The sequence below is a fragment of the Orussus abietinus genome, unplaced genomic scaffold (assembly GCF_000612105.2).
Source record: "Orussus abietinus isolate OABI.00-Male unplaced genomic scaffold, Oabi_2.0 scaffold226, whole genome shotgun sequence".
NCBI classification, from domain to species: domain Eukaryota; kingdom Metazoa; phylum Arthropoda; class Insecta; order Hymenoptera; family Orussidae; genus Orussus; species Orussus abietinus.
The window spans coordinates 34,637-59,475 of record NW_019394497.1 but is presented as its reverse complement, the minus strand read 5'-3'; the positions used below and the strand labels follow the sequence as shown (position 1 = coordinate 59,475).

Genomic DNA, 24,839 nt, shown 5'->3' with positions numbered 1-24,839 from the left:
ATTGTCAACCTCTTACTTTCTAAATTCGTTTAATACATTCGAAGGCTCGCTCGATTTACTTTCTTCAGAGGAAATACACGCGATTAAAGGCGCGACGCCATTTTGCGTTGCTATCGCCGCCATCTTGGGAACGATTTGAGGACTGCAAATCACTCTACAAAGTCGTTATTCTATGAGGATCCATTCACTCGCCTTTTAAATCACGTGGATTTTGATTTGAAAATCTGATGTAAGGAAATTCGCTATTACATTTAAATTAAAAATTGTCAGCCGAGCGTCTTGTGCTTCTTGAAAATGCAACAGGAAACGAAACGAGTAAAACCGTCAACGGAGTTAAGGATCTCTGAAATCGCTTCTTCTATTAGTGAGTAGTAATAGTTTTCATGGAAGGCATTCAATAATACTGCGTTCTTTTGCAGCGATTAAAAGTGTACAGAAAGTAACGTCTAATCCATTAGGAACCTAGCATGATAAGTACGTTTAATTTCAGGATCAATTTCCGACACTTTACAATCCATTGGGGAAACGCATAATAACCTACTGAAGGCAAATAAAGCTGTCGTTGGATATTTGATGGCTACTAAAAAGCCTGAAACTAATTTAAATGTCTCAATCACAAAAGGAAGTTGACATCAAACCCAACAGCCTTCTCTGAAGTTCTGGACGATTCATAATTTTCTTGTACGTGGAATACCACAAGCAAAATATTGTATATCACTCATGTGTCTTTTTATTAATAAAATAGCATAAATAATACGATTATTATGTCTCAATGTAACACTTGTAACTACTTATAAATACCTGATGTCGTTAAAGTGTGTCCTTATACATGTAAACAACTTTTCCGATCTCTGCTGTAGGTAACATTTCAAGATCATGCTTTCACAATAAATGCTGTGCTGTGTATTGTTGGTTCGTGGGAACAGAGGAAGCCTCTACGTGTTATTAATATTCAGGGTCATCCTTGTGCTTTCTTCGGGGGTCTGCTGCGTCCAAGGTGACGATTAGTGGTGGGGTATCAGGTTTAGAATTCGGTTGAAATCTATTTGCTATTCGGTCGCTGGCGAACCAGTTCTGTGAGAAGGGCACTTCGCTACAACTAAAAAAATAATTTTCTCAAGGTACGTATCTTACCTTCCTTTACCATAGAATGTAATAACTACTAAAGTAATTTATCTTTACCCCACACTCACCTGCAGGTCTTCAAGTCGAAGTAAAACCCAGTGGTACATTCTTGACTGGTACGACACAAACAAGAACACAGATCAGGGTCCCACAATTTCGTTTCGTTGCTGCGTCTACATTTCTCTTCCTCGTCCACGTTGGAACACGTGCATCTACATTCGTCTTCCACGTAAATTTGCTTCTCGGTACAGTGCTGCGAAACGAAATTGACACTGTCACTCGTTGCAATTAAGCTGCAATTAAGGTACGCTACCATTAAACACATTACCTCTGGCTTGAACTTGCAGTCGCATTTGCACTTGGTGTGCTCCTCTGTTGGCACTATCTCTTTCCCTCTGTAACTCAATGACTGGCCGTGCTCGACTTTGGTCACTATCACCTAGGGAAACTGAAAATTGAAATGCCTCTCCGAAGCCAGGATAAAAGTCACTCTACGAGTTGACTCACCTGGAAGTTCCTGATCTCCGACGAGACCGGTTGACAAGACAGCAAGGAATGACTGCAACATCCTCCACATCTCATTACGCGCGTGCAAGAAGGGAAATAAATAGTCGAGGGGTCGGCGTGGTTTTCCTTGATAGGAACTGTTTGTAGTTCCGGCATACATTTCGCTGGCTTAGCCACTTCTGCATTCGACCTCTCCACTCCGCTAATTCGGCCTGGAAATAATTAACATTACTCATTAATTCAATTTCCTTAACACTAAGACTTAAGATCCTAAAAACAAAACCACAGGGCAGTTATCCAGACTAGTTCAATTTACGGAGGTCCCCTTTTTGTATAGAATTATATGTAATTAATTATTTATTTCAGAAAATCGGCGTGGTAAAAAATGGCGCAGCGACATCCTGAAATCATATCCTTCGCGAATGGTTATTTTGCCCTGGCTGATGGTCTTGTTTCTGGTTTAAAAGACCACCTTGCAAAGGATGTGGTTCTCGACTGGTTTGGGACAATTATCAGAGGAAGAAGACGCGTTGCGTTCTTCATGGAGAATTTTAGTAGAAATTATAGCCATGTGTTCGAAGATATCCTTCCTAGAGAAGCGCTCGATCAAAGCGAATATCGTTCCCACAAGTGAGCGCAATCTAGATACAAAAAGAAATTGTATTTCTACACCATTGCATTTTAAATTATTGCACCGGGAAAAAAAAAAGAATTCATGGAACCAAAGAAATATTTCGTTAATTCCAAGAGTAACTATTTCGCTAAAAGAAATTCTCATAATTCCGAATAAATGTTGCATCCGATTTATTCGACTTTATTTGAGTTAAATAATTATTCTTTGAATTACCAGAATATTTCTATGGTGCTGGTGATCAAAGCGAATATCGTTTCCACAAGTGAGCGCAATCTAGATACAAAAAGAAATTGTATTTCTACACCATTGCATTTTAAATTATTGCACCGAGAAAAAAAAAAGAAGAATTCATGGAACCAAAGAAATATTTCGTTAATTCCAAGAGTAATTATTTCGCTAAAAGAAATTCTCATAATTCCGAATAAATGTTGCATCCGATTTATTCGACTTTGAGTTAAATAATTATTCTTTGAATTACCAGAATATTTCTATGGTGCTGTTCAACGAAGTATTTTTTTTTTAACTGTACATGTGATTGTTGATAATGGAAATATGACAATTTTAGGCCTTCCGATAGGAAAGATAACTCCATCGATGACTCCAAAGAATCGAACAGCTCCTCCGAAGAGACAATGGGATTGGAAATTCTGGAGAAGTTAAACATCTCGGATGATCTGAAAATTGAAGAGCAGAATGAAGGCACTGAGCATATGGAAGAGGAGCAATTTGGGGACAGTGGCATGACTAATACCGATCATGAAAAGGAAACTGCAATCAAGGCTCATGAAGATGATTTCCATCAAGGTGGCCCAGAAATAGCGGGAAGCACGTCATTGAAGTTCTTGGAAGCTAATGGACATATCAAGTTCTCCAAACATAGCAAACCAGGTGAGACAGGTTTGTTAAAAAAAGTCTCGATTAACACAAGTGCAATTTGATAGATAACGAAGATAATAAATAAGAATTAACGTGGGCCCGAAGACCCGTAAAAATGATCAGCTTCTTTTTCAGCTGGCTGGAACATTTATGGTTTTCCATCCACGGGGAAATTCCATGCCTCGGTTAAAAAATGCATTTTACAAATTGCATATTCTCCTGTTAAATGGGACTCTTCGTTTTCCTCGTCGAGCGCGAGGAAAGGCAAGGTCGATGCTGCAGAATTTCGACAAACAGGAAAAGAGAGATTACCAAGCATCGAGGAAATCAACCAGCTGAGTAATCGCCTGATCCCGAATGAGAATAATTTCGGCGGATACTTCAAATATGTAGACTACTTCCAGGAGCAGAATCAATTGTTGGACGAGCTTCGGCAGGAAATTATGGAGAAGGAGGCTGGCCAGACTCCGCAGGCCCTGCGATATGTAAAGAATAAATTAATTTTCCAAGAAGCAGAAGAAGAAATCCAGTCACTACAGAGAAGCAAGGAATTTGCATTTAACTATTCGATACACCTGATTGTCTATAGAAAGGTTGTCAAGAAAGAGTACGATCAGCCATGTGGGACCGAAGAGCAAGTCCAGGACTAATGAACAATATTAATATAGATATAAACATTATTAATACCAAGAGTAATAACAAAACTCATCTTGATTTTAATCCCACTCGATGGCTGGCCCTGCGAATAGATTTTGTTTCTTTAATTTTTATTTTCACTTTCACCTGCCCTTTAGATTTCCCTTTTTACTTACTGTTACTTTAATAATTAAATGGAGATAAACAATTATTATTAGTGTCATTTCGTTACCACATACTGTCTATGGTGAATAAATCCTTCGCCGATGGAGGTACTCCTTTGACCTGGGTTAAGAAGTCCTCAACGGTTTGCAGCTCGTTCACCTCCTTCGCCATTTTAAGAGCCACCTGAAACAAAAGCGAGGCACAAAAAACGTGTAATAGATATTACATAATGATAGTCATTAAAAAAAAAAGAAAAAAGAACAACTTGATAGCCGAAAAAATTCCTCATCGAAAGAAGTTAACTTCTCGAGCGCGACATTCGGAATTGAAATGTGGAAATTCATTGGTTCCCTTTCCGCAGAAGTCTCAAAGTATTGTTGCTGCTTAAGAATTCTTGCATTGTCTCAAGATACGTCAGTAGAACGTGCAATATCGTCACGACACCGATGCTTGAAAGCGCACGTAAAGAGGTTGCAAAATTGCCAAGAATTCCTCGAATCGAGCGCAACAAACGTCACTAATAAATTTATGAATTAGGAAAATCCGTTTATAAAAATTCTCCAAAATACTCATTCTCCCAACTAATAAATTCCATCGGCGAAAATATGCCCGCGAAGAGGGTTCGCTATTAAGAATGTCTATAAATTCCACAAACAAGTTTGTCCAGACATTTTGTCGGTAATTGTTTAACGATTATCAGGAATATTAAACATTCTATCGTGTAATAAATTCCTGCGTTCATTTGAAAAAAAATCCGCACTCAATATTTAACATCCATACTTATTAGCTTCATAAGATAAAAAAAAAGTAGGAATATATTCATTACGGTATTTTTTCGACAGTGCAGTAAACTCTTCATTAAGAAGTATTCAACCGTCTCCGTTACTCGAGTAATTAGTGAATATCTATCTCTAAATCGCCCTAAGCAAGGGAGAGACTGCACATTCCTGGCCTCGAATGACTGGGACAGCTTTCTTGACAAGTTTAGCATTACACTGCGGTATTCCCCGTATTCCTAAGAATCCGGATTTTTTTCTTACAAGAATTCTCTAAGCACATCTCGAGTCCTGATTCATGAAACGATTTCTAAACGCGATTAAGGTGAAGTGAAACACCCTTCAAGTCAGTCGATTCCAATACATTTTTTTTTAAATGGTATTAGACCAATTCTTTTTTAATGGTATTAGACCAGTCCTGATTCATGAAACGATTTCTAAACGCGATTAAGGTGAAATGAAACACCCTTCAAATCAGTCGATTCCAATACATTTTTTTTTTAATGGCATTAGACCAAACTGTCCGAAACTTTAACACGTCACTCCTGATCATCTAAGAATTGTCCTGACACTGATTAAAAATTTGAACTTTTTGAAAAAATTGTGTAACTTAGCCCAGACCAGAACCAAAATGGCGTCGAGTTCTCATATTTCGATCAATATACAACTATCGAAGGCTCTGATATGAGAAACGAAAGGGTCAGGACAATTTTACGACAATTTAGAACACTCTGGTAATCGATAAACTCGCATTTGAACGGGATAAAGGCAAAAAAAGTGTTGTATGCGCTTCTATGCCAAAACGATGGTAATACGAGGTCTCGGAGTGAAAATTTAATTGACCTGGAAATCACAGATGGCGCAGGGGGTCCCTCCGCAGTCAATTAGGGCCCCAGAAAGCACGAATCCAGAGGATTTCTGGAGATTTACTTCGATTTCTTGATATTTATTGTACGAAAACGACAGGTGGAGTATGCCATTTGGTACAATACGCAATATAATTCGACCCAGCTGTCAATATAAAAACCAACATCGGCTACGTAGGCATTTAGAAAAATCTTTATCGACGTCGATTAAGTTCCTCGACGTGTTTCACTTCACCTTAAGGAAGATCCCAGCAATTCGCGCCATTTACGGGTTAACAGTCGAAGCTGTCGTCTAAAAATATTCCCGATTTGTCGATAAGGCATCGATCTCCAGATCCTGGGAATTTCGAGTGTCCAGAGGCGTAAATTAAACCGCAAGGGCGAATCCGCACCCTTTCCTCCTTCTAAGAGACGAGATCAGAACAGGTTTCGAGATGCCGGTTAAAATTCTTACGGGATAAAAATAAAAAAAAGCCTCCTCCGGGTCGGACAGGAATCTTGCAGGGCGACTATTTCGCTCGCTGCTAAAATTTCTTCAGCTTTCTCCTCAAGATTCCCAGAAAATGTTAGTCGAATCGTGCGTACAGAGTCGAGGGATTAATTCATATGTGGAGCGGGGGAATCGGATAAATCTGTCGATCGCTGATAATTATGATAAAATTCGCCGTCCCGGTGATGACTAATTCTTCGATGATGCAGGTGCGAGCAGGTCGAAGGTACAGCGAGTACGTCAATGGATCCTTATTAATTAATTCAGCACACGCTCCCTGTAAAATTGCATCCTTAGCCCGGCGGGATTTTCACCAGCCTGAAATATTTACCAGCGATTAGTTCCTACCGGGTGAAATGTTTTCTAAAGCGCCGTTATTAAGTGGCTACGAGCAAAACGGTCTTACATAAATTCCCGGGAGACGTAAAGTCGAGAGACATTCGAAAGACTACGGATTATTTCCTTCCTAGACGCTCTCGGTTAAAATCTTGAGATCTACTAGAGCGAACGTGGATATTTATACAACAGAATTTTTTCGCACGACCCTTAATACATATCAATAAAAATATTAAATGATAAATAATGGCAAGTCCATCCAAGCCAAGAGTCACTAGAAAATCTTAGATCATTGCATTCCTTGATTCTCTTAAATTAAAATCTACCAGAGCGAACGTGGATATTTATACAATAGAATTTTTTCGCATGACCCTTAATATATATTAATAAAAATATTAAATGATAAATAATGTCAAGTCCATCCAAGCCAAGAGTCACTAGAAAATCTTAGATCATTGCATTCCTTGATTCTCTCAAATTAAAATCTACCAGAGCGAACGTGGATATTTATACAACAGAATTTTTTCGCATGGCCCTTAATGCATATTAATAAAAATATTAAATGATAAATAATGGCAAGTCCAGTCAAGCCGAGAGTCACTAGAAAATCTTAGATCATTACATTCCTTGATTCTCTCAAATTGAAACCCTCAGATCTACCAGATCGAACGAGGATAAATATGCATTAGAATTTTCTCGCATAATTTTGAGAATGATAAATAATACATGATAAATAAGAAGTGACAACTACGCAGTGAATGGCCGATCGCTCCACATACATCCGTTCTACAATCTCTGGATAAGATAAATGATCGATAGTGATCGATCGACCGGATTATAGGAGCAATTCATACGGAAAAAAATTCGGGCGCGTATTCTGTCCTTCTCTCTTCGGCCTTATTTAATCGAGTAGTCCGCGACGATTGCTTTGCCGGACAATCGTTTATTGTGCCGCTGTCACAATAAGGCAACGTTACAATGATCGCCGGTAGCATAAAAAATGAGGCAGGACTGCGGAGGTGCTCTAGTCGTCCGGTATCCTCGACACTATTCCAATCGACATTGAACGTCGCATTAATCCCAACGACCGGTTTATAGATTTTGCAATTTTGACAGGAAATAGTCAAATAGTCGAATAAATCAAGCCGAAGGTGTAACACACACAATACAATAATTTTCGACTTATCTATTAACTAGTCAGATAATTAGATAACAAACAGGGCGGGGCGAAAATTTCCACAATTATCCAAAAAGGCATATAAACGTTTTCTGTCTCTTGAATTACTAGTATAATAAAAACATTACTAGTATAATAAAAATATATCGAGGTTGCTTTAATAATTTATGAGTCCCTCGTTCCACAAACATATATACAAAACTCCAAGAATAATTCACCGCACCCTGAAAATGTAGATTAATAATGCAGTTAAAATTCCTTTCAATGCTTTTCCATTGTTAAGTGGACTAAATTAGAGGATTAAAAATACACTCACCGATAAATCACTGGAATCAGCTGATCTCTCCTGGGTCCTGCTTCGTAGGTCAGGAATTCCCTGAGATTTCCTGCCGATGGGTCCAGGGAAGAGGATGCCATCCGGGTTGCCATGGTAGGGATGGTCCTGACCCACGGCGAGGACCAGCACTGATGTTAATGTCAAAAGCCTCATTCCTCGACACATTGCTCGAGATCACTTGGAACACTCTCCTACACCTGTGTCCACGGGAATAAAATGAAAGGCGCGTAAAAAACTCTCAGGAGAAAAACACCCCCAGGGTCGCGACAGTTCAGACCCCCTCGGGGCGCATCTCTGATTGATAAGGATCGCGGAGATAACGGGAGGAAGTTCGAGGACGTGCACGGCTCCCGATGGTCGGACTCCGTCTACTGGTTACCGCTTCGGTACCCGTGTATTTGTCAAGGTCCTCACATGCAAGAGTACGCGCAATACCTTTGCGTTGTGTACACCTGTCGGCGAGTGCTCGCGACCTGCGAGATAGTGACGTTAACGAGGCAGGTACAGATACACTCTCGGGATTTTCGCGGCAACGGCCCTGTTAAATAAATTAACATACGACAAATAATTAGGTTAATAAACTGGGATCATCGATCTCTACTTACTTACACCGAAGCCCATTAAAGCACCACCCGAGGCTCACTTTATATTTTTTATGACACTTTACACCAACGGTCACTTGCAACACTGTGGTTCGTACATCATGGTGCACAAAATCCTTGCAGGGTGTCACTTGGATGCGTTTCTTTTATTGCAGAGTTAATGAAGATGGATGATGCCCTTGTATAAATTACTTTTAAGTATTTACATTGTTTCGACGTGAGCCGAAGGAATTAAAAACCGCTAACACGTTTTCTGGATCTCGGTTATGTCGATTGTAATTCTAGGTCTCTTAGCTATGTACGAGGTTAAGAGTAGAGAATTAAAATTTAGGTAACAGTAAATTAGGATTTTTATAAGTTAAAATAATAAACGAGACTGCACCGCTTTGCACAGCTTGAAATATTTCATATTTCACCATACGGAGTAAGTTACTCGATTTGCTCGGTTAATAAGTCAATGTTCTCGTTATCGACGTACCCATACGATGCATTCTCTAGAAGGAGTTGCGTTTCAAAATAGTCTTTTAACGCGTCACGGTGTGCCATGATAGGAGATTCGAAGTCTTTTATCTCTTTTTCTCTGTCTGGCTGAGGGAATTTTTCAGCAAATAATTTGGCCTCGTTTAACCAGTCCTCTATAAAAAGGTCTTCGTGCCTTTCACAGATGTTATGAACTGCACAGCACGCAGCTATAATTTGTGGCGCTAATTTAAAACTAACGTCAATTGACTGACTGAGAATTATAAATCTAGCTCTTAACCGATCGAAAGCCACTTGCACGTAGTCATTTATCTTCTGCATGTACTCATTGAACAGCAGTTCACTTTGAGTCGTCGGTATGTCGTACCCCGTTAAAAGCCACCATAGTAGAGGGTAATTTATAGATCCTATGATCTTATATGGAACATCCACACCGTTCACGTTTCTGGTTGTCTGTAAAAATATTTTTATTAAGATCAACATCCAGTACATTATAATAATCTTAACAAGTTAACATTTACCGGTGGTATTACACGATCCGCAAATTTGAAGATATTTGAATCTTCTAAAACGAGAGAGTCGTCAATACTGCCAGGATGCCTTATGCTAATATCTCGAAAACTGAAAGAATATAACACAAATTGTCAAGGAAAAAGAACACCTTTCTTTAAATCTATTTTACAGTAATAATTGAATGTTTTACCAGGACGTTGAATCTACTACTGCTTGTAGAACAAATGACGAATACTGCTTGGAATTGGTAAATTTATCTACCATTGCTGCAGGTGGACAAATAGGTATATGGATCGAATCGATAGTCCCGATAATTTGAGGAATTCTATGTCTCTGCTCAAACTCTTGCGTTATTTTTTGTAGCTCTTCTTCTTTCGGCATATTAATGATTTTCCTTAAAACGTGGGTGTTTATGCCTTTAATAGCTTTGTGGAAAACCTTATGCACCGTCGATTTGTGGATACCAAACATGCCCGAAACCACTGCATAATCGGAGTTCCTTGCCATCTTAAAAAGCATAACGGCAACTTGCTTCTCCACGCTAACCCCTACAAATGGATTGCTCCTGTATATTTAGCATGAAAACAGATACGCCATTTATGAAAAGTATTTGTAAAATTCTTTATACCTTTCAACATGTTGAGTGCAGCCAATTGTGGAATCACTCCAACCTTTGGCCTTATATGTGGACGCAGAATCTTAGTAAGATATATATAAGTTTTACGTGAACACTTGAAACACTCGATGCACCTCTCATCTGGGTAACGTTCTTGAACAAATATTTCCCACCAATTTTCTACGGACAACGGTGGCATTATCTTCACAGATCTACCATTGCTTTGTTTCTGTTTCAGTTGTCTTTGCTTTTGCAAAAGCATCGCAGCTGCCCTTGCAGAGTGCTTCTGCGTGTTCCGTCGAATCCTAGAATATTTAGAAAATATAAGCTAATAATTCCAGCGAGAGGTTATGTTTATTTCAGTTGTTTACATATTTCAAGCATTGAAACCATCAGAAATGCGTATCTCCAACTTACTTCTCCGATCCAATCATCGTTGCTGTAAATTGCTTGGACGCTTTCGCTAAACCATTATCAATTTCTTGAACAATCGTCAAATAACCATTCACAACATTTTCCATTCTTGATATCAGAAATGAGTAGGGAGTCAGGTGGCAGGTGCACGAACCGTCGGCATTCTCCACTGAGGGCAGCACAAAACGTGATCGCGTGACACAGCCCGTGAGCAATCTCCCAACTCATCTCTGGTTGGCGGTTCAGGGAAGTCGCCATTTTGTATTCATACAGGCAACACAAAGAAACCCAACAGATTTGAAAAAAAAAACAAATCAGAAAACTCTGAAATTTATTTACGATATCCTAAATGTAAAAAGCGACATTCAGAACACAAATTCGTCCGTTGTAACAATGCACTGTATTTCAAAAATGGAAATCGAAATCAGCACGAGGACTGACGGCCCTCATTGGCGGGAGAATTTGAAAGTTCGAATATAATTCGAATTTTAAAACACAACATTGAACCACGTTCTTTTGATTTAGAGAAATGTCACTTATTTTTCTCAGGCGGTAAGGATTTAATATCGTCTATTTTCTGCGACAGGGTCTTTAATTCTCCTAAAGCCTGCTTTGCAAGTTGACCTTCCGGAGTTGTGCTCGGCTCCAAGAGCAACATACTCAGCGCTTTTTTAAGTGTTAATTTGGCTTCTTCAAGACGATCGATTAATTCCTCCAAAGAGATCACTTGATCGGCGTAATCAAGATCTGCTAAAATCGCTTGAGGTATGTGTATCTCGTACAGAGTAATTCCTGGTAAAATGATGAAAAGTAAATGTATGATTTAATACACCACATAGAATGTTTTTAATTTTAACGAAATAATGATCACCCTTTAGTCGTGATATTCCAGGCTCGACGATGTTCAAGACATCAAGCAAATCCTGGCACAAGCGTGACGTCCTCTCTAGGATTTCTCTTTCTTGATTCAAAGACACAATTTGTTGAAGATAAAGAACCTGCAACTTTTGCTTCAACATTAGCATGAGATAATGGTTCCCATGAAATGTCCTGGACAAGTCGGCTAATCTGACTTCTAATTCCTGAAATCACATAAAAAGGGTGAGCCCTCCTTCCTTCGAGTGTACATTTATTTCTTTTAATAGAAGAATTGTCATGAAATTAAAACGAGTAATTTGTAGTATTTAACTAACCTTAAAATTACAGTCTTCAGTGTCGGCGACAAGAGGACGAGCTAAGTCTAAAGCAGATCTAATTAGGCGATCGCTAAATAATCTTTTGCAGCTCTGGCACTGCCATTCATTTTTTTTACCACATGGCACAGTAGCCATTGGTAATTTCATTGTCACAAAACCGACTTTGCATCTTGGACATATCAGGGAACTCATATGAGATCCGAGTTGACAAGGGTCTTCGCACATCAAACATTTGCATTCAAAGTATTTTCCTTCTTTCAAGTGTTCTCTCCTCTCGATGGTTCCCTGAAAATTGGCAGAAAGTCACTTCATTCAGAAATCATGTTTAAGTTCATTCCAAACGAACCAACAGGGACGAGGTGTAATTGAAGAAAATAATTTCTCCCTTGGAGATTGATGTGCTGGCATAGACTGTGAGGTAAAACGAATCGTCAACTGTAAGATGAGTATTCCCTAAACACGAATGCGCTATCAACGCTGCATTTGCATATAATCCACGTAACAAAGATTCATCCGAACTTCCAGGAGGTCGAACTTCGAAAGTGTTGACGTCCAAGATTCCACAAATCCTCTGCAAGAATTCTGAATCGTCCTCGTCGGGTGAGATCAGTTGAAGTTTTCGAAGAATCTGCAGAATACGACATTCTTGATAGACAAGTAAATGCGAGGTAATTAATGGGAAGTTACTACGAATCGTACGGAGATAATGTTAATTTCTCGGTCTTCCCAAACCGCAGTTCCTCTTCTTTCCTCGAGGTGAGCTTCCATGGAATTAATTCTCCCCCAAGACGGTGTATTTCTTCTGCTGAGGAACACAATTCTAAGAGGTAGCAAAACCTGCAGAATAGCGGAAACATCATTCGAGGAAAGGTTTTTATTGCTCCTTAAGGCCTCGCATTCCTCCAGAGTGTGATGACCCGTGCGTGACTGTAATTAAAGCACCGAGATTTTTCATTACACGTTCCAGTAAGTATTTTAATTGTGGAACAAGCACTAAAGCATGTCTGAGGTGTGACGTGTTGCCGCTAAATATGGTCTTCTATTTTATTAACGATACCGTTTCTTTTACTTTTAAGGTACTCTGAAGTTTTCATAAGTGTGGAGCTGGGGAATTTCTTTTCAACGAAATTTACTTCAACTTGCCTCGCAATTAGGACCGCATAATGATGCGACATTGCACTTCGAACACGTGTAAGGAACTTTAATGTGCTGCAGGGATCGTAGGCAACCGAAGCAGATTAAATTTTTATTAAAAACCGCAGGTCCAACCGCTGCTGGTTCTTCCCTTAAAATAACTTCTCCTGCGGCGAGATTTCTTGCCGCTATGAAGTATCTAAATTGTCGTGCATAAATTTGGACGTAAATTCAATTTTGTAAAGTACTATCGTGACACTTACCTTCCAAGTTTGTCGGAATGAGCGATTTCGTACTTCGGCGAGATCGCTGCGATATCCTTCGGGTCTTCGCTGATCATTATTTGAGTATTTCCTTTTATAATGAAACTTAATTAGGGCCTTAAAAAAAAATTCCACTATATTTCACCCGACGCGTCATTTTCCTCTCCACTTTATAGCGGCAGGGTTGCAAGAACTGCAATCAAGTTGTATAAACTCGCCTAGGATATTTATAGAAATCGGGTCCCAATGTGGAACTTCTTGTGCATGCAGCAAGCCGTTAAGTTAGATATAAAATTAGAAATGTAAGTACCGCCACTTGATCGATCCCTCTTTCACTTAGAATCCTCGTACACATGCAACCCCGATAAATATTTCTAATTGAAATATCGACAAGGAGCTTGCAATAATTAATACTTTATTTTATTCGCCCTGTTATAGGTACCTTATACATTATGCAGGTACAGGAAAAATCTCCGGTTGTTGAGTAAATCATTTATTTCCATGGCAAGTGTTACAAAAAGCTTCTTACGAATCAGGATTTTTGTAGAAGCGAGATGTGAATATATGAAGTTTTGTTAGAAGAAGAAAATTATTTATCGCCAGCTGAGGGAAGAGTTTCGATGGATTCTTGAAGTTGTGTCAAAGCTTGAGTGGCAGCTATTCCAAGTTGACCCTCTGGCGTATCTGGAGGCTCCAGACTCAGAATTTGAGCTGCTTCTTTTAAAACTCTCGCAGCTTCGGTCATTTTCGACTTCAAGGTGACATCGTCGATCGATCCGGCACTCCAGAGATCCTTGGCAATGAAGATAAGTGGGGCATGCAACTCGTAAAGCGTAATACCTGGGGGAAAGAATACAGAATATAAACACATCGCATAAATGCCGGAGAATAAATTCTACTCCAACTGTTTCAGGAAGCTACCTCTTTCACGAGAGTAGCCTGGTTCGATAACGTCCAGAACTTGAAGCACTTGTCGACACATCTCAACTTTGTGTTCCAGCACAACAATTGGTAAATCATCCAGAGCGTACTCGTCGACACGTCCATACATCTGAGTCAAGGAAAGCCTGAAAAATATGCTTACTTCAATGCGAAGGTCTAGAATGTAATAAGAGTTTCCTTTTAGGAAAAGAAAAGAAAAGGAAGACGTACTTTAACATGGTAAGGAAAGCATGTCGGGGGTGCAAGACCGAATGGTACTTTTTAATCACGTTCTCCCGTTGTTGGACGGCTTCGGCACCCTCGTCTCCAGAAATCCCTTCGACGGCCTCGACCTCGGCTTGAATAATCTGGAACACTTTGCGAACAGCCTGTCCGTTAGTCGAGAACTCGCAATGCGTGCATTTCCACGGACTCTCGGCGTCTGAAAATAAGAACACCCGGGTGAGTACGCATTTGTTTATCTTGTGCGGTCTTAAAGGTGGCGTCGACAGGTTTCAAGGATTCTAGAGAGAAGATTGACAATCCACCTAACGAGTCCAGAGGCAAGACGAGTCCGTTGTCGCACTTGTTGCATTTTAACGATGATAGATGGGTTCCCAGCTCCGTGGGATCGGAACATCTCGAGCAGGCACAAGAAAAGTGTTTCCCCTCCAGAAGGTTTTCCCTCCGCAATAGCGTTGGAAGAAGGGCGTGGGTGTAACTTCCATACAGCTGGCTACCTTTGGGAACCTTCACGGTCGTCCTTAATTGCACTCTGCGAATGTGGAGCCGCACAATTAGTCCCAGGATTCATTTCGTTATATTTTGCATTCTTTCCGCAACTTCTTGTACCACGTATCGCTTGATGACGTACTATACCTCGAGAAAAAAGCTAGGGCGAGACTATTATATTTAAAACGCGTATCTCGTGGTATAATCGAGCTTAAGAAAAATAGTACATCGCTCTTACTTGTAATTACTTGGAGAAATACTGTGTATCGTGTTTGTGACACACGAATGGTTCATCAAGGCAACCAAGGGATAAAGAGCCCTCGCACTGTATCCATCAGGAACCCTAATTTCGTGGGAGTTAATTTCCAGTATTCCACAAGCTGTCTGAATTTCCTCCTCCGAGAATCTATGCGAACAATGTGCATTTAGTTATCTCTGAAAATGATAATTTAAAGAAAAATGCGAGAAGTCTTACCTATCAAGTTTTAGTCGTTTTCTCAAGTACTCCACAATGTTGACGTGGTCGGTTTTCCACTGAGTTTTTCCAGACCGCTGCTGATTGTGCGCCTCCATACTTTTAACTTCCTTGAGCCATCTATCCTTGTCACTTTCGGATGTTAATAATAATCTGAGAGGCGTAACGCACTCCAATTGTGGGACGCCGTTTTCTAGATCTTCCCGAAGAGCCGCCTCCACGTTGAACTTCTCGGCAGCTTCTACAAAAACCTGGAAAAGACATTGCGTACAGTCGTTTGCGTTATTCCTACTTTTAGGCAATATTTATTTTAATTCACCTTGCACTCGAAATCTTTATGTTGAGGTGCATTTTCGCATTCAGGACCACAAACTGGCCAGCTGCATTTCGTGCAAAGAGGTCGATTATCCGGCGACGGTGGCCATGGGGTGTAACAGGAAAGACACAGTGGATAAGAAAACGCTTTTGGTCCCACGACAAAAGGCACTTCAGTCAAAATCTCTTCACCAGGCTCTAAATCCTTGTTCGCTACGAGATACCTGAAAACATGAATAATCTTTACCTGTAATTGGCAAATCATTCTTACCTGTTTCCATTCTCGACAAGAAATCCCAGGATATATCATGCGATTAATCTGAGTTTTGTAGAGTTCGCTTTTATTGTTAAAATTGCAGAGTACTGAGAAACGTTAAGAGGATATTTATAGGTTAAGAATGGTCAATCGTGAAACGTTGTAATACTTGTCACGTTTTCGCTCACCTTCCGACTTTGTCACTTTGAACGACCTTATATGTCTCGGTGGACCGACCCTCCACTTCTGCTGCACTTTGCTGCATGTAATTATGGTAGATTAGAATGCGTTGTGATTATGAAAATGTTTAATCAAGTGACGATGTATCTGTTGAACCGACAATGACACTCACTGAACTTAGATCCGTCATATTGGCGGTGAACCGACGAGCTTCCGAATGCTTTCTTCGTTGTTAATTGATCGTTTTCTTCGTTGTCAATCGATTGTTAAGTTAATACCGAGCGCGTCCGCTGGCTTCGATCAATCGCCTAGCGAGTCCTCGGTTCCCTTTATATATTCGTCTTAACAAAAATACCAGCGGATCTTCTGCCAAAGGCACAATCTAGACTTTGCCAGAGAGATCCACAGGTCCGTCTTCGAGGTGTATAAGACATTCTCGTTCTTTAGGGTGGGGACTGGTCATGTATTTTTGGATCTCGAAACGTACAGAAGCTTCCAAAAACCCCTTTTCTGTCACCATCCCATTCCTTACAGCGAGAAAAAGACGCGCAAAGAATATAATATAATAAATATAATAATTCACAACCACAGCTCGACAAACACTTTATTTGAAAGATTTCCAATTCATTACAGTCGCTATAAAATAGTGTGAGCGTATGACATTAAATTAACTAAACTAACGAAAATGTTGCGATTAATGGAATAGATCACTGGTCCTTTTTCGAGATCTCAGGATCTATTACAACGTTAAATTAATTCTTCATTATTTAAACATAGGTGAATGTTCACGTGGGGTCCCTCCAAGGGCTCGTTCGAAATTTGAACATAACCTCGCGCATTCGTATGACTCGCGTAGTCGATTTGAATATTCTCCGCACGTCTGAAACAAAAGAGAAATAAAAGTTACGGAATAATATTGAATAATACCTCACAGAAAATTCCGCTAATTTCTAGACTCGGTTTATGGCTTTTTATGGGCGTAATTCGAAGTCTAGGAAAATTCTCCCTCGGAACGGAAGCCATGATGCCTTCCACGCCTACGGTGGTGGTCTTCTTCGAGGTTACGTAAATCACGGTGACCGGTTTAAAAAAACCGATTAAATCTCCCGTAGGCTTAAAACGAGCGGAAAAATGGCTGCCGCTCCCTAAGTACCCGAATTTCACGTACAATTTGAGGAAATCTGCAATTTTAACCTTTGCCCGGAGACGGTCTTGCACGGATGGGTGCGCATGCGCAGTGAGCCGCAACTCGTCGCGATCACCGTTCGCTCTCGCACATCGTCGCACGCGTCGTTCTTCCGCGGAGTTGGCAATTCTTTGGTGATCTCCTCGCTCAAAGACACACGTAAGTAGGAAATTAACTCCCTGAAACGATTTTTCGTCCTCTGGCCCCGCGAGGAGAGGCGAGTTTGTCGAAAATCGCGTTTATTCGAGGGCAAAAGGTCGATGTCGAAGCCGGTCTTCGCGGCGGCTATGTCGCCGACGACCTCGTCGGAAATTCTCCCTGGGAGAGAAACATCGATTTTATGGACCGTTCCTTGATGTCAATTTGATCGGACTCGAATTAATGGTTGTATCTCGCGGGTTTATAAACGACTCTCGCATGCAGGTTAGTCGGAAAATTCACGAGAAGGAATTACGCCTTATGTAACACCTCGGACAGGTCAATACCGCTTCGCACCGCTGCGGCAAATTGGTATCGTTGAGGTGAATTATTAGGGCAAGGTACTGAGAGATTTCGCCCTGAAAGGACGCCGCATGTTTTCTGGGGATGATGCCGATATATTTATTCACAGATCCCGGATCAGCGCTCTTTGTTTCAGTTATAGTACCAGGGAAAATTAGCAGCCAATGATCACTGGAATAAGGGCATTGATCTTTTAATGCTTCGGTTTTACACACTCCGTGTCGGTGCTTTGTTCGATAATGTTTGGTCAAGGTTCCTAGGTAGCTTTTGAAAATGGTCGTTAACTTGAACCTACTTGTTTCTGGATCTTGTATGGATTTTATTTCATTAATTAATGGTACCGTGGGGGTGAGAATTGGAAATTTTTCCATTCGTAGATTAATATGGATTATGTATGTCTTATGTAATCTTCCAGGGAAGTCGGGGTAATTTTGTACTATCGAGGGAGAATTAGGGTGGTTAGGATGAATTATAGCGAGGAGTTTTTCAAGAAATAGCTGATTTTAAGTCTTCGGCAGACTTGGCGTGTGGTTTGGTCATTTCGGGTGTGGTATCGTAATGCATGGATCAATATCAGCTTGTGACACTTCGAAATTAAAGTTATCTTTCAAGGGATTTAGTAGCTTAAGCTAAACACTGTTTTAGTTACAATTTTAAGAGAAATTAAAGATTTAGAGTCAACGGTGAAATAAGTACGTTATCGATGTAAATTGGTTTGATTTAATTCGTCACTTCATTTTGATTTGTCTTATCTACAGGCAATGGCTCCTCCGACATATGGTGATTTAGGCAAGAGCGCCCGAGATGTATTCTCTAAAGGCTACCATTTTGGACTTTTTAAACTGGATGTGAAAACCAAAAATGCATCCGGTGTTGAGTTTAACAGTGGTGGAATTTCCAACCAAGATTCAGGGAAGGTGTTCGGTGCACTTGAGACAAAATATAAAATAAAGGAATATGGACTTACCTTCTCTGAGAAGTGGAACACCGACAATACGCTTGGTAGCGAAATAATCATCGCAGACAAATTACTTCAGGGACTTAGCATTGGTTATAGCTGTACATTTTCTCCTCAGACTGGGTAAGAACGAGTTGTAACTGAATTAATCCAGTCTGTATTGCGTGAAGATTTCAAAACTCGAATATGGCATAATTTCAATTAATAAATCTAATCCACTGTCTCATTCATAATTATTATTGCCGTTTTCAGTAGTAAGAGTGGGAAGTTAAAAACTACTTACAAACATGAGCACGTGTCCACTAATGCCGATTTTGACTTAAGTCTCACAACTGGTCCTTTGGTTCATGCCAGCGCCGTTGTGGGATATCAGGGTATGTAACGTTGCTCTTTATTTTCCCTACGTCATCGTAATGGAATTCTTCATCACGTGTAAATGACTATATTATCTCTGAAATTGATACAACTCTCTACGATTTTTTTTACATCACCCTGAAAGAGCACTTTTATTTAGAAAATCTGAAATCAGTAGTTGTCTCATGCTTATGGAGCTATTCGTCTCAGTGTCTAGATTTTTGTTCCATTCCCTCCCATCCTGAGATTGTCCTAGTCCTCGATTTTCAAGAAGTTTCAGGAAAAATGTAAGATAATGACACATTAGGAGTTTACTGCATTGGATTACAATGCTTTGATCATTGTTTATTGTTGATGTTCAGGATGGTTGGCTGGCTACCAGGCAACCTTTGACTCTCAGAGAAGTAAACTCACTAAGAACAACTTTGCTCTTGGATTCACTGCATCCGACTTTGCTCTTCACACTTCCGTGTAAGTTAACTTGCAACTTATCGACAAGGAATCAAGACCTTTCTTTTTTTTTCTCTTTCCTTTTTGAATTGCGAAGGGAATCGGTTCTATATTTTATCTTGGATGGTTTTAGGGAAAATGGCTGTGAGTTTGGCGGGTCCATTTATCACAAGGTGAAACCCGGATTGGAAGGCGCGGTCAATCTGGCATGGAATTCTAGTAATAATGTAACACAATTTGGACTCGGCTCCAAATACGACCTTGATCAAGATTCAAGTCTAAGAGCCAAGGTTAATTCCCAATTACAAGTTGGTTTGGGTTATCAACAGAAACTCTGCAATGGTCAGTATGACTTTATTATGTTGACGTAATAAGAAGTGCATTGGTACATTTTTTATTCACGAGAGAATCTAGATCTTTTCGTTAAACATTAAAATGTCAAGTTACGTTATGCTTGTCTATGGATCTCACTAAAGCGTGGTATTCACTAGAAGTTAATTGCAGTAACAAAAAGAAATTTGAAGCGATTGTTGTATATTGGCAAATTCCGTGTAAGTTACACATATGTCGTTATTTGTCCTTGTCTGAGGCATGCAAAACTCGTTGTACCAAGAGCAAGGTACAAATAATAAAAACACAGCTATTTATAACGAGTAGCATATGCCATTCTAAATGTAGACATACCCCCTGGCAGAAGACCTACCCCACTAAGAATATGCCGCTAGGTCTATAATGAACCATGAGCTGCAGTAGATTAACTTTAAGGGGTAATATGTTAATTTGTGAGGTTATGTTTAAATATGCAGCAGTATTTTATCGATAGACAAGCTTCTTAAATGCTTAAGGAAAAGATCTCTATATGTTTGTTATCTTAAGTGATACGTAATTACCATTTCTAATACTTCCCATTGATTATAGGAATTACTTTAACCCTTTCAACGAACATCGATGGGAAGAATTTCGGCTCTGGAGGTCATAAGTTGGGTTTCGCATTAGAGCTCGAAGCCTAATTGTCATTTCTGATACTTCGACGATTACTTTATAACTTTTATGTCGTGAAAGAAACACTGCAATACATGCTTCAACTTGAAATTCGCCTGTAACGTTATGTAGACATATTTATCTTGAAATTGGATGGCTCTATTTTAAATTATTTGCAAAAGAAGAATGAAAGGCGATAACTTTCACAACTCGCATGGTTATGTTCGAGGGAAGAAGTATATACGAGAGTGTAAAGAATCCGTACTGATTCGTTTTTAATTTTAATTTTATTTTCGAGATACTGTTTGCCTCATCGGCGGTATAGGGAAACGCTGATGTTGACATGTCACATCCCAGTTGTGAAGTTAGAGAAGAAAGTAAAGAAATACACGTTCAGTAAAGTACAGCAGTATTCAAAGTGATCCCCAATAAAGAAAACGATGAACAAAATGTAGTTACTTGACGTTGTTAATGCTTCCACTCACTGACGGAAAAGACACTGCTGCCAAAGAAGCGAACAAGCAATGTTCTTAATGGATCTCAACGTGACTTGTTAAATACTCCGATGAAGTATTTTTTATAATTTCCGCAAATTAATGTAAAACTAAGTGAATTTCAGCCCTCCTTACGATGAATACTTGAATCGTTCAGAATGTTAAAGGGAAGTCCCTAGAAGTGGATGGAAGCTCGATTTAACTACGGAATGAAAAACCACTGATTTATCATTTTTGAGTTACCTTTAGTTGTGTATATATATGTGATCACAAAACTGCACTTTTGAATCACTATCGATAACAGTAGCAAAGTGGTACGATGTACCCAGAAGCTTATCGATATTATTATTAACTAGTGACTGCTTTCACTCGAAGAACCTCTAGACACTGGCGTACAAATTTCAGGTTATGGTTCGTTCTATACTTTATTCCATAGATACAGTATACTCTTTTCAACTTAAGGATTAGGGACTGGACAAGAAACAATTACATTCATTGTCAAGTTGTATGTTTAGACTGACCTTTGTAGTATCTACCATGTGGCTTTTGGATAGTTGCTTAAATAAAGAGAGACACACAATTGTTACGTTAAGCGTGGTAGTGCTTTATTCGTAAAGGAATTCCACGGCATTCACTTTTTCTTTTTTCCATAGTTTTCGTATGAATTTGAGAGTAGCATACAAGTAGTTCTTAAACTAGCAATATTTTAGATACTTTATTACCTGAATAAATTTTTACCGATCTTATAAGTACTACGTTTATTTCACTGCAATATGATGCAACATCGGGTACCAACCTAGTGCACGTCACATTAGTTATCAGACTCGTGTGCTCTCGGTATGATTAACGAAAACATATTCGTGTTCTTGAACTCCCACATTTGGTAACACTGTTTAATAACTGTCCATTGTTGGATACTACGATTTATCCAAATATCGGTCCATGAGAATCCAATTTAATTTGCAAGACAACCAGAAATGGTTTCAACATCTGCCACGTTCTCCACTGTGTAGCATGAAGCGTAGTTTGTAATCTCAGCCACTGTGTCGGCCAAGTAATTGGTTTTGATATTCTTCGATCCTTGAAATCTCAAGTATCGATAATTACAGTAGTAAGCTCTGCTCGAATTTAACCGCATGTTAATTCACCATCTGATCCTCCATAACTTTAGCGATCCATTCGGGCTCGGTTTGTGCAATCTTCTCAATGATCTGATTAACTTGATAACAAAGCGATTGGATTTGTTTATCCCACGTAGGCAAAATTTCACGAGCTGAAATAATTTTTTTAAGATTATAAGTGTATCGCTAGAATTGACATATTCTAAGGAAGTTGTATATTTCAATCCTTTTGTTTTGAGAGTCCTAAAGCAATACTTACTTTCAAAGTGTACAATGGAATCGATCTGATCAATGTGTCCATTCATGCGGCTTTCGGTGATCATTTGACTCGCGATTTTCTCAGCCTTGGTCGGTGGTATTTCCAACAGAGCACCGAGCTCTTCAAATGTGATATTGTTGTACAATTTGCTAGCTGACAATAAGTTATGTTCAATAATTGCACGGTCAAGAATCGTTGATCCAAGCCCATCCATGGTGCACGCTTTTTGATGAGGCTGCAAAAGGGCTTCGAACTCTTGCAGCTCGGAGCGTCGAATGATTCGATCTAAATACATTTTCTCCAGGATGGAATAGGCAGGAAGTTGCTGGCAACGCTCGTCCTTGAAAAGAGTTGCTAACATACGACTTCTTTGTTGACCTGCATGCAAGGTTATCAATTAATTTAATAAGGTATTAAATACTATTTTATATGTGTCAAGATGTGTACCTGCAGACGCCAAAACGGTGCATATTAATGCATTTCTTAGAGCTGTCATTCGTTCATCTTCATGAATAATAGATCTATATGAAAGCTCGTTATATCTCTGAGCCGCTTCTATAAATTTTCTCCTATAGTCCAACACTCGTGCATAACAGACTTTATAATAAACTTGAAGCTGTACATTTTTAGACTCGGCCTGGAAAAGTTTGTACTTAATGACTTTAATACTTTAATACAAAGCGTAACTAAAGAAACGGTTAAAACCTGTAACAGCGATGCTCTGTTGATGAATGCTTCGGCTTGTACAGGATCGTCATCTTCCAAGTATAACCGTGCAATTTTAAGATAGGTTTCAAGCTTATAGTCCACCGTGTACTGCCTAAAATTAATTTTGATTTTTAAGGCTTTATGTTTGAGATATGATATTCATTACAATTCCTAATGAAACCGTACTTACTTCTGTCCAGTTTCCAAGGGTATACCAACTAGTACGTTAGCTGCTTCTCTCCAATTTTGGTTACGTTCATAAATATCAGCTAAGTGTTGTCTTATGCTAGCCACTTGTTCCTCAAAGGAAATAACGCGTGGTTGTACCTGAAAACAAGAAAAAAAACCATTTAAAAGTTATACTGTAAAATATGAATATAAAATCAATTTACCTTGTCTAACGTGTAGTGCGAAACAGCTTTTGAAATTTCATCTGGCAGGATCAACAAACGGCTACTGACATCGGTTAAAACTTGTCTGGATATAACGAGACTGACATTCTCATTGACAACTATAAAACATAATCATCACTTTCATACGTCGAACTCCACGAATTAAATATCTAATAACGAAGTACAACTTTCATGCCAAGAAATGTGTTTTCACTAGAAGTACTGTTAACCAATGACATAACGTAACGGCTCGATCGAACAAGGTTTGATTTTACAAGGCGAATTATAAAGAAATGTATCTGCAAAAGTGACGTACTTGCTTCGATGAACACTTTTAAGATATCGATAAGCTCCTCCCCTGCCGACGCGAGTACGGTATCCAAAATCGTTCGATACCTACAACCAATAAGCTTTATTAGAACGTTCCAAAGGATAATAGCTATTTCTAAATTTATTGCAATTACCTTTCGGCTTGATCTTTATGAGTGCCGCCAGAACGGGTTAAATTGGCAAGTTGCTGGCGCACAGAGGCCACTGTTAATACCATTATTACCGAGTGTTTTGCAAAAAAAAAAGCAGGAAAAGTTTTCGGTGGTGATTAGGTCAGCAAAAGCCGTCGAGATTCAAAATCATCGATGGATTCGGTCGTGTCAGCGCTAGTAAGGCGCTGTCAGTAAAATATCTCCTTTCTCAACGCAGCGGTTTGTCCGGTAAACAAGGACGACAATACCGACTTTTCGAGGATGCAAAAGTCATCGCTGTAGCACCTAATTCACCTATTAATATCCGGCGCGACTTTCCATACTCTTTGGTTCGCACATGGAGCTTGAAAATGATCGAAAGTGGCCGACAGAATCAGATATGCCGAGCTAACCTATGCGGTTCTCTCGCCGTCCTCTCAAGAGACCATGGTATCTCTCTCGCAGGTGTAACTAGCCCAAGTGCGAGAGAGACACCTAATGGAAAAAAAATCCTCCACTCTTGAGACATGCCAACTGTCCCGCTACATAATATCGTTGAATATATCGGATATATTTTAGAATTTCCACGGCAACACTTCCATCGTTCCTTCCTTTTCCGTTGCCATGTATTAAAAGGAGACACATGTATCTTTGAAATTGTGAATTGTTTATTCTATTTCGGAACGTGGGCAGTGAACTTCCAAATATTCGACAAAATCTGGCCAATTAGGAACTCGGCATTCCGTTAGATCCTGTGCAGAATTATTCGTGAAATAATGTTACTGATAATTGTAGATATTATCCCTCACTATTGATGGGCTTTGTTCATTTTTCTAAGGAGTAATTTATTCAAGACCAAGAAATGGAAAATTAGAGGAAACGTTGAACAGGAATTTCTAATGAATTCTTGCGTGACAAAAGCATCGTCCAATGAAAATCCTCCGTTTTGTGG

The 24,839-nt window shown here is 39.5% G+C and overlaps 6 protein-coding genes and 1 long non-coding RNA gene across 10 annotated transcripts; 3 read left to right on the top strand and 4 right to left on the bottom strand.

Moving 5' to 3' along the window:
- The first annotated feature begins 61 nt into the window (after window positions 1–61).
- On the top strand, window positions 62–756 carry LOC105698531. The gene is made up of 2 exons (XR_001103932.2): window positions 62–364; window positions 491–756. It is a non-coding gene; the product is annotated as an uncharacterized LOC105698531 (long non-coding RNA).
- Window positions 713–8,279, bottom strand: LOC105698529 (vascular endothelial growth factor C). Its single transcript, XM_012422844.2, has 6 exons — window positions 7,905–8,279; window positions 4,018–4,126; window positions 1,633–1,844; window positions 1,454–1,564; window positions 1,194–1,378; window positions 713–1,099 (listed from the first exon to the last, which is right to left on the bottom strand). Exons 1-6 carry the CDS (start codon window positions 8,088–8,090, stop codon window positions 946–948), a joined length of 957 nt encoding a protein of 318 aa, XP_012278267.1. The 5' UTR covers window positions 8,091–8,279; the 3' UTR covers window positions 713–945.
- Window positions 1,326–3,989, top strand: LOC105698527. Of its 3 annotated transcripts, none has more exons than XM_012422843.2 (4): window positions 1,326–1,429; window positions 1,999–2,262; window positions 2,844–3,154; window positions 3,278–3,989. In XM_012422843.2, exons 2-4 carry the CDS (start codon window positions 2,018–2,020, stop codon window positions 3,790–3,792), a joined length of 1,071 nt encoding a protein of 356 aa, XP_012278266.1. In that variant the 5' UTR covers window positions 1,326–1,429; window positions 1,999–2,017; the 3' UTR covers window positions 3,793–3,989. The 3 variants fall into 3 exon arrangements, with proteins under 3 accessions (XP_012278266.1, XP_012278265.1, XP_023288299.1); XM_012422842.2 differs by having other exon boundaries at window positions 2,832–3,154; XM_023432531.1 differs by lacking the exon at window positions 1,326–1,429 and having other exon boundaries at window positions 1,851–2,262; window positions 2,832–3,154.
- A 119-nt stretch (window positions 8,280–8,398) lies between the features above and the next one.
- LOC105698525 (protein ALP1-like) lies at window positions 8,399–10,671 on the bottom strand. 2 transcript variants are annotated; one of them, XR_001103931.2, is made up of 6 exons: window positions 10,554–10,671; window positions 10,149–10,441; window positions 9,711–10,068; window positions 9,529–9,628; window positions 8,535–9,460; window positions 8,399–8,463 (listed from the first exon to the last, which is right to left on the bottom strand). XR_001103931.2 is itself a non-coding variant. In XM_012422840.2 (5 exons), exons 1-5 carry the CDS (start codon window positions 10,655–10,657, stop codon window positions 8,957–8,959), a joined length of 1,359 nt encoding a protein of 452 aa, XP_012278263.1. In that variant the 5' UTR covers window positions 10,658–10,671; the 3' UTR covers window positions 8,399–8,956. The 2 variants fall into 2 exon arrangements, 1 of the variants encoding a protein (XP_012278263.1); XM_012422840.2 differs by having other exon boundaries at window positions 8,399–9,460.
- Window positions 10,672–10,937: 266 nt separating this feature from the next.
- LOC105698476 lies at window positions 10,938–16,589 on the bottom strand. Its single transcript, XM_023432520.1, has 16 exons — window positions 16,195–16,589; window positions 16,031–16,101; window positions 15,591–15,810; window positions 15,272–15,522; window positions 15,035–15,202; window positions 14,613–14,839; window positions 14,296–14,506; window positions 14,065–14,210; window positions 13,738–13,983; window positions 13,144–13,234; window positions 12,890–13,079; window positions 12,446–12,673; window positions 12,093–12,374; window positions 11,744–12,031; window positions 11,422–11,632; window positions 10,938–11,342 (listed from the first exon to the last, which is right to left on the bottom strand). The coding sequence occupies exons 1-16, from the start codon at window positions 16,210–16,212 to the stop codon at window positions 11,083–11,085; spliced, it is 3,108 nt and encodes a 1,035-aa protein (XP_023288288.1). The 5' UTR covers window positions 16,213–16,589; the 3' UTR covers window positions 10,938–11,082.
- A 537-nt stretch (window positions 16,590–17,126) lies between these two features.
- Window positions 17,127–21,538, top strand: LOC105698539 (voltage-dependent anion-selective channel). Its single transcript, XM_012422866.2, has 6 exons — window positions 17,127–17,367; window positions 18,468–18,790; window positions 18,920–19,041; window positions 19,384–19,492; window positions 19,605–19,813; window positions 20,390–21,538. The coding sequence occupies exons 2-6, from the start codon at window positions 18,471–18,473 to the stop codon at window positions 20,479–20,481; spliced, it is 852 nt and encodes a 283-aa protein (XP_012278289.1). The 5' UTR covers window positions 17,127–17,367; window positions 18,468–18,470; the 3' UTR covers window positions 20,482–21,538.
- On the bottom strand, window positions 21,530–24,304 carry LOC105698538 (COP9 signalosome complex subunit 4). Its single transcript, XM_012422865.2, has 8 exons — window positions 23,891–24,304; window positions 23,743–23,822; window positions 23,427–23,545; window positions 23,225–23,361; window positions 23,032–23,146; window positions 22,774–22,963; window positions 22,327–22,704; window positions 21,530–22,219 (listed from the first exon to the last, which is right to left on the bottom strand). The coding sequence occupies exons 1-8, from the start codon at window positions 23,971–23,973 to the stop codon at window positions 22,086–22,088; spliced, it is 1,236 nt and encodes a 411-aa protein (XP_012278288.1). The 5' UTR covers window positions 23,974–24,304; the 3' UTR covers window positions 21,530–22,085.
- Between the last annotated feature and the right edge of the window lie 535 nt (window positions 24,305–24,839).

Bases quoted from the DNA above. Each gene is read 5' to 3' on its own strand.
- LOC105698527 (XM_012422842.2), top strand. From the start codon at position 2,018: ATGGCGCAGCGACATCCTGAAATCATATCCTTCGCGAATGGTTATTTT. The intron at 2,263-2,831 runs GTGAGCGCAATC...TGACAATTTTAG, and splicing joins AGCGAATATCGTTCCCACAA to GCCTTCCGATAGGAAAGATA. The intron at 3,155-3,277 runs GTGAGACAGGTT...CTTCTTTTTCAG, and splicing joins CTCCAAACATAGCAAACCAG to CTGGCTGGAACATTTATGGT.
- LOC105698529 (XM_012422844.2), bottom strand. From the start codon at position 8,090: ATGTGTCGAGGAATGAGGCTTTTGACATTAACATCAGTGCTGGTCCTC. The intron at 1,845-4,017 runs GTATGTGGTAAC...AATTATTTCCAG, and splicing joins GGATTTATTCACCATAGACA to GCCGAATTAGCGGAGTGGAG. The intron at 1,379-1,453 runs GTAATGTGTTTA...TTCGTTTCGCAG, and splicing joins ACTGCAAGTTCAAGCCAGAG to CACTGTACCGAGAAGCAAAT.
- LOC105698525 (XM_012422840.2), bottom strand. From the start codon at position 10,657: ATGGAAAATGTTGTGAATGGTTATTTGACGATTGTTCAAGAAATTGAT. The intron at 10,442-10,553 runs GTAAGTTGGAGA...TAAATATTCTAG, and splicing joins ACGATGATTGGATCGGAGAA to GATTCGACGGAACACGCAGA. The intron at 9,629-9,710 runs GTAAAACATTCA...ATATTCTTTCAG, and splicing joins GTAGTAGATTCAACGTCCTG to TTTTCGAGATATTAGCATAA.
- LOC105698476 (XM_023432520.1), bottom strand. The intron at 14,507-14,612 runs GTGGATTGTCAA...TCTTATTTTCAG, and splicing joins CTTGCCTCTGGACTCGTTAG to ACGCCGAGAGTCCGTGGAAA. The intron at 13,080-13,143 runs GTAAGTGTCACG...ACGACAATTTAG, and splicing joins CATTCCGACAAACTTGGAAG to ATACTTCATAGCGGCAAGAA.
- LOC105698539 (XM_012422866.2), top strand. From the start codon at position 18,471: ATGGCTCCTCCGACATATGGTGATTTAGGCAAGAGCGCCCGAGATGTA. The intron at 19,042-19,383 runs GTATGTAACGTT...GTTGATGTTCAG, and splicing joins CGCCGTTGTGGGATATCAGG to GATGGTTGGCTGGCTACCAG. The intron at 19,814-20,389 runs GTCAGTATGACT...CATTGATTATAG, and splicing joins TCAACAGAAACTCTGCAATG to GAATTACTTTAACCCTTTCA.
- LOC105698538 (XM_012422865.2), bottom strand. From the start codon at position 23,973: ATGGTATTAACAGTGGCCTCTGTGCGCCAGCAACTTGCCAATTTAACC. The intron at 23,823-23,890 runs GTAATTGCAATA...TATTGGTTGTAG, and splicing joins CATAAAGATCAAGCCGAAAG to GTATCGAACGATTTTGGATA. The intron at 22,705-22,773 runs GTACACATCTTG...CCTTGCATGCAG, and splicing joins CACCGTTTTGGCGTCTGCAG to GTCAACAAAGAAGTCGTATG.